General features: G+C 41.9%; 1 protein-coding gene across 1 annotated transcript; it reads left to right on the top strand.

Annotated features, from left to right (window-relative positions):
- Positions 1–5,136: 5,136 nt before the first annotated feature.
- On the top strand, positions 5,137–15,095 carry RBM22 (RNA binding motif protein 22). The gene is made up of 11 exons (XM_059174061.1): positions 5,137–5,292; positions 5,735–5,788; positions 6,744–6,773; positions 7,569–7,701; positions 9,049–9,149; positions 9,251–9,423; positions 10,216–10,416; positions 11,621–11,785; positions 12,529–12,617; positions 12,831–12,962; positions 14,002–15,095. The coding sequence occupies exons 1-11, from the start codon at positions 5,239–5,241 to the stop codon at positions 14,130–14,132; spliced, it is 1,263 nt and encodes a 420-aa protein (XP_059030044.1). The 5' UTR covers positions 5,137–5,238; the 3' UTR covers positions 14,133–15,095.
- Positions 15,096–20,389: the final 5,294 nt, after the last annotated feature.

Raw genomic sequence — 20,389 nt, 5'->3', positions numbered from 1 at the left:
TTGGCATCAACCTTGACTCTTCATGTGCCACCTGCAGTAAGTCAGCAAATCCTATCAGCTCTGTCTTCAAACTGATCACTTCATACCCTCTCCACAATTACTGTCCTGGGCCAAATCACCGTAGACTTACAGACCTACTGCAGTAGCATCCAAACGATCTGGAAACCACCCTTCAATCAGTGTTCAACACAGCAGCCAGAATGAATAAAGCATTTTTCCACTTAGGCTTTTTAGCTTGCTGAAGAGCAAAGCAAATACAACTCCTTACAATGGCTGATGAGATCCTACATGATACGAAACCCACCCAACCACTGCCTCCCTGAGTTCATCTGTTACTTCCCCGTGCTCCATAAATCCCAGCCCCATGGGTCCCTGCTATTCTCGAGTCACCTCAGCAGGCATCTTCTCAGGGCCTTTGCACTAGTTGTCCATCTGCTTAGAAAACTTCTCCCAGATACGTGTATAACTCACACCCTCATCGCAATCAAGCATTTGCCCAAACATTTCTTAGTGAGGCTTTCCCTGACCACCGTATTTAATGGTGTAAAAAGGGCCATCCCCTAAACACATTCCCTGTTCTCCTTGGCTGTGTTTTTTTCTGTAGCACTAAACACCAGCATAACAAACACCTTATATTCTGACACATCACATGAGAACATAAGCTCTAGAGTGCAGGGATTTTATCTTTTTTTTTTTTTTTAAGTTGCTGTATCTGCAGAGGCCAGAACACCTGACAAATTAGGCACGCGATAGTTTTTGAATAAATTAGTATCACCCTTTTCCTTGTTTCCTTGTTGATCTTTTAGCTTTTTTTTTCAAAGATTTTATTTATTTATTTGACAGAGATCAGAGAGAGAGGAGGAAGCAGGCCCCCTGCCGAGCAGAAAGGCCGAAGCGGGGGCTTGGGGCTTGATCCCAGGACCCTTGGATCATGACCTGAGGTGAAGGCAGAGGCTTTAACCCACAGAGCCACCCAGGCACCCCTAGCTTTATTTTTTTTTTTTTAATTTGAGAGAGATAAAGCATAAGTAGGGTGAGGAGCAGAAGAAGCAGACTACCCTCTGAGGGAGGCTGATGTGGGGCTTGATCCTGGGACTCCCTGGCTCTCATGAACTGAGCCAAAGGCACATGCTTAACGAAGCCACCCAGGCACCTTTTTTCTTTCTTTCTTTTTTTAAATACACAGTCTCTTTTTGTCATAAGCCAAATATCCCACTTGCCTTGAGCTTTTTTGTTGCGGTGTTTCCTCTACCTAGAATATGCTTCATTCTTTGTGCACCTTCTCCAGAATTACTTTCCTGCTCTCCCTTCCTCCCATCTAGACATGACCTTGATTCACAGCCCTGTATCTCTTCAGTGCATTTACCCCTTCCTTCTTTGTGGGCCTTTGTATGTGTGTAGCCCAGTTACTGGATTGCAGACTTTCAGAGACAAATTCAGGCCCTTTGTCATCCGTCTGCCCTTTATTCCATTGAAAGAGCAGTCTGGACAAAGAAAAAAACCTCAGAGCTGAGTTGCTTCCTCAGTGGCAATACTTAACTTGTTTACCCTCATTTTTTGGCGATCAGGAACATACATAGTGAAATATATTTCACAGTGTGAGACAAATACACAAGATAATGACTTTAAGTATTAAATGAAAGTAACATTAAATAATACAGAATTAGCCAGTGAAAATACTTTCCTCATGCTTTTTAGCTGTTTCTGTTTAAGCAAGCATCAACACTCATGTTTTTAACATCTAACACTTCTTTTTCAACCTAGACTTCTAGTTCAGAGCCTTCCACAGACAAAAGAGTAGCTACTTACTAAAATACTCTTTCATTTTCACTGTACTTGTTTTTAAAGGGTATATCTGAACATGTGGTATTATTTTCCATTCTATTCCATTCCATTTCCATTCCATTCCATGAGGTCACACAGGAGCTCCACTTCTGCCTGTGGGTATAGGTATCTGGAAGGAGTGTCACGTCCCTCTCAAAAAGAAAAGGTGGATAGATGATAAAATCATACCTTTTACTGCATCTATCAGCTAATGTGGCAGAGCAGCCGAATAGCCTGAATTTCAAGGAGGGACAGAGCCTTCCAAAGAGAGATCAGTCTTGTAGACTGGCTCACCTGTAGCCCAGCGTGAGTGGAAGAAGTGTTGACCATCATATGGCAAGTAAGAGGAAATCAATGTTAAAAAGGCCAAACTTGGACTAACATGACAGTATAAAATCCCTGGGAGCCCAAGACACCAAGGGAGCTGGCATGTACTCACAAGCTTTTCCCAAAACCTCTACCACTTATTCACGGGAAAGACCGCAGGGAGGGGAGGGTGCTGGAGCTCTAAAGAGCATCCTGGGTTTGGAGGTAGGTAGGAGAGATCTGCTGCTACTGTGGGAAAGGCAGGAGCGCTTGCCTCCTCCTGCCCAGGCTCTTCCCTCATAAGGAGCAAAAAAGACCCAAGCCACTCAGGGAGGAACAGAAAAGCTTGTCTTCCCAGGGCACAGGTAAAGACCCATTGGTAAGAATGGTAAGAAAAAAACGACTCTTGGAGGCAGGGGACAAGATTCAGTCCTGAGCCCCTGGATTCCCTACCAACCAATACTATTAAAATTCTACTACTGCGGGAAGGACCGGAAAGACTCCCCCACAAGGCCAGCTCCAAACACGGTCATAGTTTCGATGCCACAGACAGAAGGGGCAAGAATGTGGAGAAAAACCATTCCCGAGGCCTGGCCACAAAGGACCTACTAAAGACTGAGGCTGAACCAAAGCAAGGAACCCCCAACCCATTCCCAACTACCAACCTAGCAAGGAGCTAGTAACAACAGCTGGTGAGGGACAGGCGAGGCTGTAGAGACTTAACCACTGTGGTTCAGATGTGCAGGACAGCTGACAGCTGAGGGTGACATATGAGGGCTTGAGAAAAGTACTTCAGCCCAATCCTAGAGCATAAAATAATGCTAGAGGATATGAAATCGGTAATGCACTGGAGGCAACCACAGCAACAACAAAATGCAAACCCAGCTCAGTTTCTGACTGGATTGATGAAATCCCACACAAATAGCCTGACAGAACAGATCTACCCATTTCCAGGTAATACTCGTCTACCTCAGTGTGTTACATAACGAGTGACTGTCATTCAATAAAAAGTTTGAGTTACACAAGCAAGAAAAAACTCATTTTTCATAGAAAAAACAAAAAGGCCATATACAGATATGACCGGATGTTGGAATCATCAGAGAGGGACTTGAATGGATTAATATGTTGAAAAATCTAGTCAAAAATATGATATGTATGAACATTTCAGCAGAGAGGCAGAAACTATAAGAAAGGGACAAATTGAAATAAAAAAACCACAGGATCAGAGATGAATATCCTCTGTGGTCTCATCGGTAGACTCATCATAGTTGAGGAAATAATCAGGAAACTTAGAGCTATGTCAATAGGAATAACCCAATCTGAGTCCCCCTCAGAAAGAGTGAAACCACACAGTATTCAAAACCTATGGAACGGGGGCGCCTGGGTGGCTCAGTGGGTCAAAGCCTCTGCCTTTGGCTCGGGTCCTGATCCCGGGGTCCTGGGATGGAGCCCCGCATTGGGCTCTCTGCTTGGCGGGCAGCCTGCTTCCCCATCTCTATCTGCCTGCTGCTCTGCCTACTTGCGATCTCTGTCAAATAAATAAAAATTAAACAAAACCCCCCAAAAAACCTATGGAACGATATCTGACATGTATAATTGGATTCCCAAATGGAGAAGAAACTACGCAGAAGAATAAAGAAATGATGTCTAAGAGTTTGCAAAATGAGTGCCTGGCTGGCTCAGTCGGAAGAGCATGCACCTCTTGATTTCGGGGTCATAAGTTTGAGCTTCATGTAGAAGGTGGAGATTACTTAAATGAAAATTTTAAAAACTTAAAAGATTTTGTAAAACATAACAAAAGATAAACCGAAGGGTCACCTGGCTGTCTTGGTCAGTAGAGCACGTGACTCTTGATCTTGGGGTCCTGGGTTCGAGCCCCAGGCTGGACATAAAGTTTACTTAAAAATAAAAAAAAAAGGGGGGTGGCTGGGTGGCTCAGCTGGTTAAGCAACTGACTCTTCACTTCAAATCAGGTCTGGATCTCGGGATTGTGAGACAGAGCCCTGTGTCTGGCTTTGCGCTGGGCATGGAGCTTGCTTAATATTCTCTCTTCCTCTACCCCTACCCCACCCCAACTAGGAAAAAATAAAATAAAAAAAATTTTAAAAAGACAACAAATCATAGATTCAAGCTTAGGTAACTCCAAGAACTTTCTCACATGGGAAAATATATACTTACCATTTGATCAAGTAATTACATTCCTTTGTATTTACAAATGAAAACGTATGTCCGTACAACATATATGTGAATGTTTATAATGGTTTTATTTATACTCATTGAAATTCGGAACAACTCAAATGTCTATCAACTGACATATGGATTTTTTTTTTTAAATCCCCCGATACATTTATATATTAGAATTCTCAGCAATAGAAAGGAACAAATTACTGATATATGTAACAATATGGACTTGTGGTTTCATCATTTATTAGCTACAGGACCATAAGAAGTAAGTTACCCAATTCTAAATTCTAAACTTCAGCTTCCTTTTCTATTAAAAAAAAAAAAAAAAAGGACAACCATACTTGCCTAGAGAGTAGTGGTTGCCAGATAAAATACAGGACATCCAGCTAAACTGGACTTTCAGATAAACGAATCACTTTTTAGAATAAATACGTCCCCAAACATATTTATACTAAAATATGGTTTGTTGTTTATCTGCACTTCAACTTTAACTAGACGTTCTGTGTTTTTGCTTGCTAAAGCTGGCAACCTTACAAAGAAATTGTGATTATTAAGATAGTGTCACAGCCCAGTTCGCCCAGCATTAGGCATAATAAGCGCTCCATGGGAGCTAACGCGGTTTTAGTCCCAACCCCTCTTTCCTTACTTGTTCCCTTATTTTTTCGCTCCATTTTAGAAATAAATCAACTGTACTCGTGGCCCTCCTTCCAACCAGTGACCAACTCCAAGAGAGCACCGGATTGCAACCCCCTAGCACTCCAATTGTTAAGCGAAGACACCCTGGGTGACGTCATGACGCACAAGGGCGCCCAAGACGCATAAATAAGACGTCAACGGGCCGGGAGCCAGCCTCAGGGCCTGACGGGATTGTGGCGGTCCTCTTTCCCAACTAGGAAGCCTCCGCTGCCTCCAGACGCTCTCAAGATGGCGACCTCTCTGGGTTCCAACACCTACAACAGGCAGAACTGGGAGGATGCGGTGAGTATGCCTGCCGGAGGAGGACAGAGAGAGGCGGCGGAGCCGGGCCTCTTTCGGGCAGGCAGGGCCGTCGCGGTGGAGCAGCAGAGGGAATTCCGGGCAGGAGCCAGCGCTGCGGCCTAGCTCGGCCAGAGCGGGAGACTGGAGGGCGGCCCTCCTCCTCCAGGGCTTAGAGGGAGCGCGCTTAGCCAGGGTCCTGGACCAGCCCGCTTCACACCCTTGCCCTCTCCACGCACTTCGCTCTGGTCTTTTCTCCCGCCACCTGCCGGAAGTGCAGACAGCGCCCCCTCCCGCGACCTGGCCCGTGCTAGACCTGGGGTTCCTGCCCCACCGTGTCCCCCACCCTCGCTTCTCGCCTCCCCTCCCCCCGTCGCCGTGAGTGTGGCTGAGATGGTAGGGTCTTCGGAGCCTGGCTCTCAACCAGATTTCCCATTTTCACCAGGACTTCCCCATTCTGTGCCAGACGTGTCTCGGAGAAAATCCGTATATCCGAATGGTGAGTGATCGCGTGTGAAACGGAAGTTATTCAGGTTCTGCCAGTGTTGTGGTGTTCGCACGCTGTCCATGAAATGCTTCTCTTAGCCACGCCAGAGTACTGATGCTCCCTTACTCACCCAAAGCATAGGACGATTTGCAAAGGACTGTCATGCTTGTTCTGTCTTTGGAACTCAGTAGCAGTCCTGAGGTTTAGGAGTGATAACATAACAGCTAATATTTATTGAGCGTTTATTTACTTAGCAGTTAGGTCTGTTAACCCGAGGCAGAGACAGTTATGTCTTTTCAATATGGCAGGTAAGGTGTGGAGCTTGGATTTAAATTCAGATATGTTGACTCCAGGAACCTTAGCAAGGTAGAAGGAGAATCAGGACTAGATAGTAGGTGTCCTGACTCCTAATCACATACCTTTTGGCCACTGCCCCTTGTAGTTTCTTTAGTGTAAGGTAACCCCATCCTTATACATGAGGGTAAAATAATCAGTAATTAACATTTAATGATTAGAATAACACTGTGTTGTGATCGATCTCAGAGATCTTGATTGACTGTATGTATACAGAGTATCTGCACAGCGTGGGTCTATATGAGTTACCCCTGACTAACCTTTATAAAATGGACTGGCCAAAGCTATGTCCTCTGTGATTTGGGGACTGTGGGAACTGTTAGGAATTTTAATTCTTAGGAGAGAACTTGGGAGTCAGAAATGAGCCTAAGAATTGTGTCAGTGGAAAGATACATAATTGCCTTAGATTCTAAGATTCTTAAGAGATTGTGATTCATAGTAGCTGGTTAGAGTACCTCTGCTCTCCCACACCTCCAGTAGGTGGTCCCTCACCACCACCTTTTAGGAGACCAGGCATCTCCAGACACATTTCTTAGGTTGTCTTCAGGGAAGGAGCAGACATCTAATTTTTGTCTTTCTGTAAACTTGCTCTTTTCTATTTTTTCTGTTTCAGACCAAAGAGAAGTATGGGAAGGAATGTAAAGTAAGTATGTCTGTTTAAGAATAATGATTTAATTTTATTTTCCTTTTCTTTCCAACTTGCTGGGCTTCTCCAGTAAAAGCCAGTGCTACATAGACTTTCATATTATCATTTATATACTCATTGACTGTTAACTGTTTTGTGTGAGAGGTAGGAAAGTGAGCCCTTTAATGTAAAGGTTCTTTTTTTTTTTTTTAAGATTTTATTTATTTGACAGAGAGACCACAAGTAGGCAGAGAGAGGGAGGAGGAAGCAGACTCCCCGCTGAGCAGAGAACTTGATGCGGGGCTGATCCCAGGATCCTGGGATCAGAACCTGAGCTGAAGGCAGAGGCTTTAAGCCACTCAGACACCCAGGCTCCCCTAATGTAAAGGTTCTTAACCTGGTATCTGTGGATGGGCTCTGAACTCTCTGAGATGATATACTGAGTGTTGTCTGACAATGCGCATAAGGGTTTTAGCAGAGGAGGAAGGTCATAGCTGTCATAAGATTCTTAAAGGAGTGTATAGCACTCCCCATTGCCCTGCCCAAAAGGATTAATGGTCCTGTTATTAGTAGTGGTTATCTCTGGTGTGGGGAGGACTTTGACTTTTGCATATTTCATTTCTGTACTATGTGAATTTTTTAACTCCTGGGGAAGGGTGTTGTAACTGGTATTTAGACTACATGGTTGCTAGGGTCTCCTTTAAACCATAGAGTCAAGGATCTTTCCTTTCAATCTCCCATTGTTATTAAGTCTCATGGCCTTATTGTCCAGATCAGCACCATTAGCACTCTGGCTCTCATTTTGCTTTTCAGATCTGTGCCAGGCCATTCACAGTGTTTCGCTGGTGCCCCGGGGTCCGCATGCGTTTCAAGAAAACTGAAGTGTGCCAGACCTGCAGTAAATTGAAGAATGTCTGTCAGACCTGCCTCTTGGATCTGGAATATGGTATGTCTGCCCAGTGTAACAGATCTGAAAGCATATAGATGCAGGTGTCCTAGAGGACAAACCGATCTTTTTGTTTTCCATTTCTCACCCCCTCTCTGCTTCTGACCCCACTTTGGAGTGCCCGCTGTGCTCTACTTTTCCTAGAAGAGGAGAGTCATACTAGGCCGTTCTAGAGCCCTTCTAAACAATAGGAGGAATTTAAGGAAAAGTTGGGAATTGATCAGAATTGGCCCAAATCTCTCTCATGTACATCCTTATAGCCAAAGTGAAAGGAAGACATCTTTCCTGTGCTTTGTATTTTCTTTGCCTTGGGCTTCTTTGAAGAGTCAAAGCTCTTTCCCACAATCCTTACCAGAAGCAATGGCTAATTGTGCTTTAGGTTTTTGTCTCAACTGTGTTTTTAGGACTGATAGATTGTGACTGCTTCTATTTTAAGAGTAACTGCTTTTGAGGGTGGGTTGTTTGTTTGTTTTACCTACGGTTGTTTTTTGTTTGTTTGTTTGTTTTACCTACAGGTGACTTTTTGTTCATGGAAAAAATACTTTTTCTTTTTTTTTCTTTCTTTTTTTTTAAAGATTTTATTTATTTATTTGACAGAGAGAGATCACAAGTAGGCAGAGAGGCAGGCAGAGAGAGAGAGAGGAGGAAGCAGGCTCCCCGCTGAGCAGAGAGCCCGATGCGGGACTCGATCCCAGGACCCCGAGATCATGACATGTGTGTGACTATCTAGAGGATCTGTAAGACAGGCTTAAAAGTCACTCACTTTTGGGGCACCTGGGTGGCTCAGTTGGTTAAGCTTCTGCCTTTGCCTCAGGTCATGAACCCAGGGTCTTGGGATTGAGCTTCCATGGAGCTGCTTCTCCCTCTCCCTCTGCCTTCCTCCCCCGCTGCCTGTGCACGGGTGTATGCGCGCACTTTCTCTCTCTGTGAAATAAATAGATAAATCGTAAAAAACAACAACAACAATGTACTTTTTACATTTATTTTAAACACTGTTGTAATAAAAGCTATTGTAAATAGCTATATTGTAAAAAGCTAAGTAATAGCTATATAAGCTATTACTTATTCACTACAGGTCAAGTCTGACCGTAACCAAATGTTACTCATCTAAAATATGTTCTAAAACATTGATTTCAAATTTCATGACAGCTCAGGAATTTGGACATTTTCATAGAATGCTCTGTGGTAGTTTTGGCCTGATAGCAATAAAGATTTTGAATAAAAATAAAGCCTCTGATACCTAGGAAGCTGGAGAGGAGAGTAATGACGTTTTATTCCATGAGCAGTTGAGTATGGATTTGTTTTTAAATGTATCTTGAGGGTTTTTCCTCTTTTCCTTTGTGCTAGGCCTGCCCATCCAGGTCCGTGATGCGGGATTATCTTTTAAGGATGACATGCCAAAGTCAGATGTTAACAAAGAGTACTACACACAGAATATGGAGAGAGAAGTATGCTGCCACTTTCTTGATGTAAATTTATATTTGGTAGAATTCTAGTGGTTTGACACAGTCTATACAATTTATCTTTTGAACTTGTCATCCCTCTATAGATTTCTAACTCTGATGGAACGCGGCCAGTTGGCATGTTGGGGAAAGCCACCTCCACCAGTGATATGTTGCTCAAGCTGGCCCGGACCACACCCTACTACAAGAGGAATCGACCCCACATTTGCTCCTTCTGGGTAAAAGGAGAATGTAAAAGAGGAGAGGAGTGCCCATACAGGCAAGAGCTGAACTGCACTTTCATTATTGGCTTGCAGATACTTAGTCATTTAAGAAATGACTATTTCTGATTTAAAATCTATAGGTTTATATAACTAGTATGATAAATGTCACATCTTAGGGCTATTACATTTAGAAGAGCTTGTTGAAATTACTGTTTTTATTTGTAATGGGACTTCTACTCATAACCAGGCCTTGGGAAGCTAAGTTGTTATGCCATATGTTCACTCTAAAAGTTTCTACCTGAGAGCTAAGTCATCACTGTCATGGGGTACGTGTGTAGTTGATATCCAGTGAAGGCCAGGCCTCTCAAAGATATGTGAGTATGTTTCAGTCAAGCCTGCCAAGCATCTGGCCTAGGAGTTCTTGATTTGGGGTTGGTTCACCTTATACCCATGAAAATAATTATCTGTGCTTTTTTCTGGGCCTGGTCCATAGCTTGAATGAGACTGTCAGTGGTATGCAAGACCTCAGGTACATTAACAACCACTGACCTAGAGAAGGGTAACCATATTTTAGTTACTTTTTGTTTTGAAGTGGATTGTGCCAATTTCTTAATTAACTCTGTTAACTTAGATGGCCATTTAAATGGCTTTTAGGAGGCTGGCAAATCTTTGTGTAATACAGTAATTCCTTTGGTATTAGCTCTGTCGTGGTAATTATGTTTTGGGATGACTGTAGTTTCTAGTTCAAAAGACATTTCTGGGTATGTGTATGTAGCTACTATTGGGTGATACCTGTAAATTCTTTTCCTTTGTTTCACCTTAATGCATTGTTCTTTACTGAACCATAGACATGAGAAGCCAACAGATCCAGATGATCCCCTTGCTGATCAGAACATTAAAGACCGATATTATGGAATCAATGATCCTGTGGCAGATAAGCTTCTAAAGAGGGCTTCAACAATGCCTCGCCTGGACCCACCAGAGGACAAGACTATCACCACGTTATATGTTGGTGGCCTGGGCGATACCATTACTGAGACTGATCTAAGGTTTGTAGATAAAATTTCATGAGCTCTTTCTGCTTTTAACTGCCCTGGAATACTTTTTTGGCAAAAACACAGGCAAGCATGATAATTTGGTACGAAGTACATTTTTCTTTAGCCACTCTATAGTTAGTATCATGCTGACTAGAATCTTTATAAAATTATCCTTTCTGATGTCAGAGTAGGAATGTTCATCAGCTAACAGTGCTTACTTGATCCTTGATCCTTGCATATAGTAATGATTACATGAGATTCTTTTTTTTTTTTTTTTTTGAGAGCCTGTGAGCGGTAACCAGGGGAATGAGGAGCAGAGAGGGAGAGAGAGAGAGAAACTTAAGCAGGCTCCACATGCAGCATGTCGCTGACATAGGGCTTGATCTTACAACCTAGAGATCACGACTTGATCCTAAATTAAGAGTCGGATACTTAACTGACTGAGCCACCCAGATGCCCCTACATGATATTCTGTTTGACCTAATAGCCAGTTAGAATTTCTAAACTACAGCACGTATCCAAGTGTGATTAATTATGTCAAGGAGGGAGAACTTGGCAATTACAAAACTTGTACGGTTTAAATTGTTAACTTTTTAGAGAGATTTGTATTTGATGTATTTGTATTATCCTTGGCTTGTATTTTGATTGGCTGGATGGGACTTCTGGATAGATAGTGATGGAAATTGCCTCTTGCAAAGAGATAAATGAGGAAGAATCTCCTATAAGTGTGTAACACGCCCTCTGTGGCCTTCTCCATTAAACCTGGTCTGTGTGAGCTAGGCCATCCCTGCAGTGGCAGACATTTCCCTGCTCCTCCTCCCTGTTGTTTCATTGTCATCATCATTGTCACTGTCGTTATTTTACAACCTTAATATAACTTTTAAATGTTCCTGGTTCATGAGCCATGGGGGCTGTAGTTTGCCAGACCCTTACGTCGGGTTTAGGTCCCTAAGGAACCCACTGGGGCCCTTTTTCCTCCAGGCAAAAAAACCTCTGAGATATTAGTAAACCATGTCTTACTCATTTTTTTTTTTTAAAACTCTCAGTGAGTAGCACCCACAGTAGGGTAGGGTACTGGGGGGACTGCCTGCAGGTGGTTAGACAGATAACCATGGGGCCACCTGCCTCGTGAGTCAGCGGAAGAGTGAATAATCCATCACAACCACCTGGGAGTACATCCATTAACTCTCCTGTTTCTCTGCCTGTGTCCCTTCAGAAATCACTTCTACCAGTTTGGGGAAATCCGGACGATCACTGTCGTGCAGAGACAGCAGTGTGCGTTCATCCAGTTTGCCACGAGGCAGGCTGCAGAGGTGGCTGCAGAGAAGTCCTTTAATAAGTTGATTGTCAATGGCCGCAGACTCAACGTGAAATGGGGAAGGTGAGAGTTAGACTCCTTTAAAGTATCTTTGTTGAGATTTTCAAGAAAGCGTTCCATTATCTGGAGACTAGTATGTTTCTGGTGAATAGATTTAAGTCAGTAGGACTGTTAAAAAGAATTTTTCATTTCCTAACACCTCAATCTTGCGACATTGGGAAAGTCCTGCTTTGGAAATTCATTCAGGGTTTTGATGTAGTAATCTACTCTTTTGAAGGTTCATGTTTTTTATGACCAGCTATTACAGGTCTAATGTGATGCCAGGATATGAAAAGTGGATTTGAGGGTTTACAGATGCATTAGACCTAGAGTCGGCCCTCCAGAGGCCAGTTGTCCAGTGGAGAAGAAAAGCTAACTCCAGTTTGAAAGTGATGATTGTGAAAGAGAGACTCTGGTGAAAGGCCCTGGAGGTTCAGAGGGAGGACAGGTTTCTGACTTTGAAGCAGAAAGGGGATCTCGAAGAGCAGCAGCACTCCCAGACCAAGTGCTTCCGGTGTGCTAAGTCAGCACTGTGCCAAGCACACAGAGGTCGCCTCTTCTCATCCATACGTTCCCTGCAGATTTTGAGTCCAGGTCTTTCTGGCATTAAAACAGTTGCTTTTACCACTCTGCACTGTGGCCTTTATGGGGAAGGAGTGTTTGCCGAAGAGGAGGCAAGGATGAAGGATCTCTGCTTGACCAAGAAACCTGAGAAGCAGAGGTATGAGAGAAGGTGGGACCTAGTGCTGACATTGTGTGTCTTCCAGGTCCCAAGCAGCCAGAGGAAAAGAAAAAGAGAAGGATGGAACCACAGACTCTGGAATCAAGCTTGAGCCTGTTCCAGGACTGCCAGGAGGTGAGTGCAGACTTTGTGCCCACCCCATGGCTTGCTCACGTCAGGTGCTCACACTGCCCTGACGTTCCTCAGTGCGAGGAGAGGCCTGCGGGCTGGTTTCTGGCTCCTGCAGCAGCCCTTTTCTCCCAGCAGCAGCCCAGGATTTTACAGGAGTGGGAAATGATGTTGCACAATCATCTTCTCTCTGACTGTTGCCTCTTTTCTGTTCTGCAGCTCTTCCTCCTCCTCCTGCAGCAGAAGAAGAAGCTTCTGCCAACTACTTCAACCTCCCCCCCAGTGGACCTCCAGCTGTAGTGAACATCGCACTGCCCCCGCCTCCTGGTATTGCCCCACCCCCTCCCCCAGGTAATGTCCATAGTCCTTGTCAGTAAGTAGGTCTAACTTAGCCTAGGAAAATCCTTGTGAGAGTCTGTCTTCACACCTCACTATCATGTCTAAATTCTTTGAGTTTGCCCCATAGAAATCTGCAAGTAAACCTGATTTGTTAGGGTCCCTGATCTTTGATTTCTTTTTTCCTGGCCTGCCAACGAGGGGAAAGTTGCCAGTGTTCTAAAGATCTCAGTGTATGTATATCAGAGTGGGAGTTACTAGATTACACTGATCTATCATCAGTGTGTCCCCTGTTTTAAACTAAATCCTAACTGATGTCCTAGCGTGCCATTGCCTAGAGTGGATGTATGTGTCATTGTATAAAGCATTCATTACGTGTCTCTAAGATAGAGAGCTTGTGCCAGGATGTAAATTCAGTAAGTCTTTACAAAAAATGTGTCAGATGAACTAAACAGTGTCCTTGGTCTTGTAATTAAGTTAAATTTTAGATCGTTACATATGGCTTTATCTTTAGCGGGTGGGGAGGGGACAGTAATAAATGGTTCCAGTATCGCGCTGCTCTAGAAGCTGCCAGTGACCATGTGAAGAGTGTAAGTAAATCATAAGTGCCTGGTTCTCCTGTGGCAGAGTCGCCATCCTCTTTAATGAAGTCCTGCTTTCTGAACACCCTCCATTTGAGGATAAAGCATTGTTGGTGGTGGTGACAGGGTCTTGCCTCCACCTGATTTCTTCCTCCTCTCCCAAATCCTGATTGGATCCTGTCCAGTAGGGGTGGCATGTTCGATAGATACCAAAGGTTCAGATGACATATTAGCAGATAACTTGAGTCCTGTGGAGTTTTCTTTTGACCTGGTGTGAAGGGACAGGTTTTCTAAAACCAGGGAGGTATTACAGGTATACATACGTTCCTAAGCAGTTCTGTGACTGACATGTTCTGAAGCCCTTTGTCAGTATGGTTTCTGTGTAGGTGGTTTTGACCTTAGAAAGATTCAGAGGTTTGAAAGGTTGTTAAGGAAACTGCAAGCCTAACAAATTTGTCCTCTCCCATCTGCAGGTTTTGGGCCACACATGTTCCACCCAATGGGACCACCCCCTCCTTTCATGAGGGCTCCAGGACCAATCCACTATCCTTCTCAGGACCCTCAGAGGATGGGAGCTCATGCCGGGAAACACAGCAGTCCCTAGCACATTATCACCACTCCGGGGCTTTATAGAAGAAAGGGCGCTGAAAAAATCCCAGTACATGAATCTTGGAATAAATCTATTTTTCCTTCCTTTGTAGTTTCCATGGTAGCTGAATGTGTTCAGATGTGGGCAGTCAGAGAACGACAGCCATGCTTCCCTACACGTATTCCAAGGATTGATGGACCTCAAATAAGCTGCCATTAACACATCTGGTTACTGCTATAACATTACTAATCAAACTTACTTCTATGGCAAACAAGCAACTGGGTGAATTGGAATGTCTAACGGAGTTACCATCCCAATTAGATGTTCATTTTGTATCTTCTTTGGGGGGAGAAAAATTGACCTGCAGTAAAATCTTTTTGACCATTTTTATGTCCATTGGGTATTTTTCCTTTTTATCATCTGCAAAAAGATTACTATTACTAATCATTGTAGTGGCATGAGTGTGATTTAACACTTCAGAAGTCAACATGAAAGAGACAAGTAGAAACCAGCACCCAGCACAGCCCAGATCTTTTCTTACCTCTCCTTTCCTCATTTATTACTAAAGGAATCTGGCGGATAGTTTTACCTCTGTGCGCTACCAAAACAAGACAAAAACAAAAATTGCTTTTTATTCCCGTCAATTGGATGGAAACACAAATGTGGAGCTGTGTATCATTGAAGAAATCTGGTGTCTGGGATGAAATTGAAAGAGCTTCCTGTAAAACACGTGAACAAACTGTGAGCCAAAAGGCGCCTGTGCGTGTTGGAAGACCTGTGACCTGCAGCTGGGACTCACCTCTAGCCTTCACCTTCGTGTGTCTTCAGCGTCTCGTCCTCAGCCCCTGCTTCTGGCCAGGGGACTCTGTTTGGTCTTAGAATGTTTGGATATAACTGAATTGTAGATGGTAAAAATAATTGGATGTTGTGTTGTGTTTTTTTTGTTTTTAAAAAATTAAAACGGGTCAATTTTCCAAACGTTGTCATAGGCTTATTTCTAGATTTTTGTTTTCCTTATCCTTTGGTAGCTCACCTTGAGGTCAGTAGAAGAAAACCGGTAAATTTTTGGCTTGAGACTGTTTTGATTTTTATTCCTATATCCATTTTATGATGGGAAAAAGGCCCTGGCCTTTTTAGTAAGTACTTACGGGTATGAGGTTAAAGTAAGATAATGCATAGAGGGCACTCAGCACAGAACCTGCCATGTGGTGGTAGCTTTAAAAAGTCATTGCCATATTATACAAGTCATTTTAAAGGGAAACAAAAGTTATCTGAAATTCCATTTTTCTGGAAGTCAATTGCATGTCGTTTACCTAAAATAGATACTTAATGGGATGGACATAACCCATACAATACCCATTTTTAGGTTCTCTGGAGAATTTTTTTTTTCCTCTAGAGGGATTCATCTTGGCTTTTTTGTTGTTGTTGTTTTTTATTGTTTTTTTTTTTAAGTTTAAAAATCTGGAAGGACTTAGAAAATTTGATTTACTTTCTAGTAATACTGATTGTGAATCAATGAGGGTACTTCCAACTATTTTGACACCATTTTGGATGGGGTTGGGTTTGTTTTTGTTTTTGTTTTTAGTCTACTTTCTAACATGTAAAAGATTTTAAGCCAACTTGTGAATAAGATGTGGATTACATATAGTGTTTTAATAATTGCCAAGTTTATTTATATCTGTACATATATACACATATATATGACTCCGAATTGTATATTCTTGACTTTTTGAGAAAGAGGAGGTTCTAAATTTTGTGCAATGTCTGGCTATGGATAGATATTTTTTGAAAAGCATAATATGCCAGCATAAATTGAAGTATAGAAATGATGCTCAATCTTCCTTGAGTAAATCAGAATTAAGAGCAATTAGATTTTGACAAAAACTCTTAGGTACTGAACCAACTCCATTTCCTTTTCCTCTAGGGCACACAGCTTGGGGCACACTTGGTGAAAAGTAACCTTTGCCATTCCCAGAACAGGTCTGTAAAAACATCTTACACTTAATCCTATGAGCTCTTTCCCTGTCTGACTAGACACACCGGAGTGTGCTGAAGATGGGAGAGTCACAATGGAAGGAGCCTGGGTTCTCTATCACTGCCTTGAGAGAGAACATTGGGATGGGAGGAATTTTTGTTACAGTGAGCTGTCGAGACCTGGGGATTTATCTGTTACAGCAGCTAGTGTTAACTCTAGTAACAGAAACGTAGTTGACTCTCAACACACAAAAAGAAAAACCCCATTTTTGTTTACAGCAGGTAATGGTTTCAACAGACTCTGGAGCCAGATTATTGTGTTCAGATTCTCACTTGAGCATCTCCCAGCTGTGTGCCCTGGGGCACAGTACTTAACCTCTGCCTACTAGTCATAATGCTTCAGCCTCTAACCCTTCTCACTGCCTGTAGTATTTTGAGGTCCTCCCCTCCTGGAGAAGGCTCAAAAGGTACAGCATCATGACAGCTGAACTAAGGCAACTCATAGGGCAAAGAGTGATGTGACAGATGTTTTAGAAGCCAAGTCAGTGACCCACTGTATTGTCACCTGAAATAAATGGAAGGGAAAGAGGGGTCTAGGACGACCACCCCCCTGGCCCACCAGTTCTCTGGTTTGCTCACATGGGTGGAAGTTCCCTGACAGAATGTTGGATAGGGTGGAGAGTGAGATTGGAAAGTAGGGATAGGAAAATGAGTCCAATGTGGGGTTTGGTAAGTTTAAGTCACCCCTGAGACCGGTGGCAATTCCCTGCCCAAGAGGAATTGGAGCTTAAGAAAGATCTAGATTTGGGAGTTGGTGATGAAGTAGCATTTGAAGCTCTGGGTGTGGAGTGATATCCTGCAGGATAGGGATCTAGAACATTAGTTCTTAAACGTTAGTAGGTTAGGTCCTTCCATGGGTCTAAGTAAGTGGGTGAGGCAAAGACCACCCTCTGAGAAACACTGATATAGGACAAAACAGCTTTAGAAAAAGTTACCCTCCATAGAGATCCTCTAGTCTTTGAATTCTTTGAACATTTTATTATGAAAATTTTCGAACATACAGGAAGGTTGAATGAATTTTAATGGGAGCAATCCTATATCTACTCACTAGATCCACAATTAACATTTGGCCATATTTGCTTCACCACAGATCTGTATTCCTTTATGCACCCCTCAATCTATTTTTTTGCATTTCAGAGTAAATTGAAGACAGCAGTATACTTCACCTGAAGCACTTAAGCATTTATATAATTAACCAGAGTTCAATATTTGTAGATTTTCTAGGTAAAATTTACATATATTGAAATGCACAGATCCTGAATATGTTATTCAGGAATTTTAACATTGTATCCATCTATGTGACCCAAATCCCTGGCAAGATGTTGAATGTCACCATCATTCCAGAAAAATTTCCCCTGTTCTCCCCAGTCAACACCTACCCCTCAGCAATCTCCAATACCATCTAGTCGCATTAACATCAGACAAGGGGACTTCCTGGCAAAAAGTATTATTTTGATAAAGAGGATCCTTACATAATGATAAACCCATAGTCATAGTGTTTCCACATCTGATTGAAATCTTATGGTATTTGTCTTTCTCTGATACACTGATTGATTTCTAAATGTCGAAACAACGTTGCAGTTCTGGGATAAGCCTAACTTAGTCATAATTTAATTTTCTTAAATTTTTTAATTTTATTTTTTCCACTCTTATTGAGATGTAAATGACACATAACATTGTATCAGCTTACGGTGTACCATGTAATTTGATACTTGTACATATAGCAAAATAATTACCAAAATAGGTCTAGTTCCCATCCATCACCTCACATAGTTACATTTTTTCTTGTATTGAGAACTTTTAAGATCTATTCTCTTAACAACTTTCAAATATGCCCTATGGTATTATTAACTACAGTCACCACGCTGTACATTACATCCCTAGAACTTACTTGTCTTACAACAAGAAATTTGTGCCTTTTGACTACCTTCACCTTCATCTGAAGCCCTATGACTGTCACAATGTATTTTATATATGTATTTATATATCATATATCTCTATATTTATGAATTACATATATAGATATATATTACACATATATGTTAATATATGAATATATAAGCACATATATATGTAATATATAAATATATACAATTATGTATATATAATATACATATGCATACATATATATCACTTGATTTTTCTGTGTTTATGTTCGTGAGAAATTCTGATCTTGAATTTTCTGTAATGTCTTTGTCAGGTTCCTTCTGGCTTTATCAAATACCTTTGGAAATGTTACCTCTTCCTCTATATTCTGAAAGAGTTTATGTAACATTGCTATTATTTTTTCCTTAAATATTTGATGCAATTCACCTGTGAAGCCCTCTGGCCCTGGAGATTTCTTTGTGGGGATATTTTTTTTTTAGTTTTAAAAATTTATTTTGGAATAACTTGAGATTCACAGAAAAGTTGCAAAGGTGTGCAGAGAGTTGTTACTGTTCACCCAGCTTCCCCAGATGTGAACGACTAACATAGCCATAGTATTTTTGTCAACATTAGGAAGTTAACATTCATATAATACTATTAATTAAATAGTCTTTATTTGAATTTCACCATTTTCCCCCCTCTAATATCCAGAATATTTTCTGTTCCAGAATCCAACGTAGTCTACCACATTACCCAAGAGTACTGGTAAGCTATTTTATAGATTGTCTCTCAGCTTGGATTTATCTGATGTTTTCTCATGATTAGTGTGGGATTATGGATTTGAGGGATAATATCTCAAGGGGAAGTGCCCTTCTTACCATGTTATATCAGGGATTTCAATAGCATCGGTGATGTTAACTTGATCACTGGGTTAAGGTGATGTCTTCCGGCTTTCTCCTTCATAAATTTACCGTTTTTCCTTTCCTATGTTCTATTTTTTTAAAGCAAGTTGGTAAGGCCAATCTATAATCAGTAGGATGGGAATTACATTTCCTCTTCTGAAGAGGAAGTTTCTACATACATTATTTGGAAGTCTTTTGTGAGGAAGAAAGAAGGTTTGTCTCTTCTCCCCTGTTTGTTTATTTATTCAATAATTTATTTATATCACTGTGAATTCATGGATATTTACTTTATTCTTTGAGTTATAATCTTTTATTCTGTGGATTGTCTTTTCACTGTCTTGATCTTACACTGTTGGTAGGAAGGCAAGCTGGTACAGCCACTGTGGAAAAGCAGTATGGCCATTCCTCAAGACTTTAAAAATAGAGCTACCCTATGACCCAGCAACTGCACTACTGGGTATTTACCCCAAAGCTACAAACAGTGAAAAGAAGGGGCACCTGCACCCCAATGTTCATAGCAGCAATGTCCACAATAGCCAAACTGTGGAAGGAGCCAAGATGCCCTTCAACAGATGAATGGATAAAGAAGATGTGATTCATATATACAATGGAGTATTATTCAGCCATCAGAAAGGATGAATACCCACCATTTACATCGATATGGATGGAACTTGAGGGGATTATGCTGAGTGAAATAAGTTAAGCAGAGAAAGACCATTATTGTATGGTTTCACTCATATGTGGAACATAAGGAATAGCGTGGAGGACCACAGGGGAAGGAGGGAAAACTGAAGGGGAAGAAATGAGAGAGGGACACAAACCATGAGACTCTGGACTCCAGGGAACAAACAGGGTTTCAGAGAGGACAGGGGTGGGAGGAGGGGTAACAGGGTGATGGGTATTAAGGAGGACATGTGTGGTGGGGAGCACTGGGTGTTATACGCAACTTGAGAATTGTTGAACACTACATCAAAAACTAATGATGTTGGCTAGTTGAACATTAAAAAAAAAAAGGATCCTTTGATGCACAAAAGTTTTAAATTTTGTATGTTCATTTTATGAAGTGTTTCATAGTAGTTGAAAATAATGAATATTCTCCAATTTGGTGGTGCGGATTCCGTATTTTCATCTTATTGTACAAATTTCCTATATCCTTACTCTGTCTGATCAATAATTGAAAGAACTGTGTTAAATCTTCCGCTATGACTATGGGCTTTTCATTATGTAAGGATCTTCTTTATTACAATAAAGTCCCCTTGGAAGGAAGTCCCTTTGCCAGGAAGTACCCTTGTCTGATGTTTTTTTTTTTTTAATTTTTAATTTTTTATAAACATATATTTTTATCCCCAGGGGTACAGGTCTGTGAATCACCAGGTTTACACACTTCACAGCACTCACCAAAGCACATATCCTCCCCAATGTCCATAATCCCACCCCCTTCTCCCAACCCCCCTCCCCCCAGCAACCCTC

This window comes from Mustela lutreola, chromosome 5, assembly GCF_030435805.1.
Source record: "Mustela lutreola isolate mMusLut2 chromosome 5, mMusLut2.pri, whole genome shotgun sequence".
In the NCBI taxonomy this organism is placed as follows: domain Eukaryota; kingdom Metazoa; phylum Chordata; class Mammalia; order Carnivora; family Mustelidae; genus Mustela; species Mustela lutreola.
Note: the sequence above shows the minus strand (reverse complement) of the source record. Positions and strands in the feature narration are given on the sequence as shown.

Excerpts from the sequence above, each read along its gene's own strand:
- RBM22 (XM_059174061.1), top strand. The coding sequence starts at position 5,239 with ATGGCGACCTCTCTGGGTTCCAACACCTACAACAGGCAGAACTGGGAG. Across the intron at positions 6,774-7,568 it reads AGTATGGGAAGGAATGTAAA|ATCTGTGCCAGGCCATTCAC; the intron begins GTAAGTATGTCT and ends TTTGCTTTTCAG. Across the intron at positions 12,618-12,830 it reads TGTTCCAGGACTGCCAGGAG|CTCTTCCTCCTCCTCCTGCA; the intron begins GTGAGTGCAGAC and ends TCTGTTCTGCAG.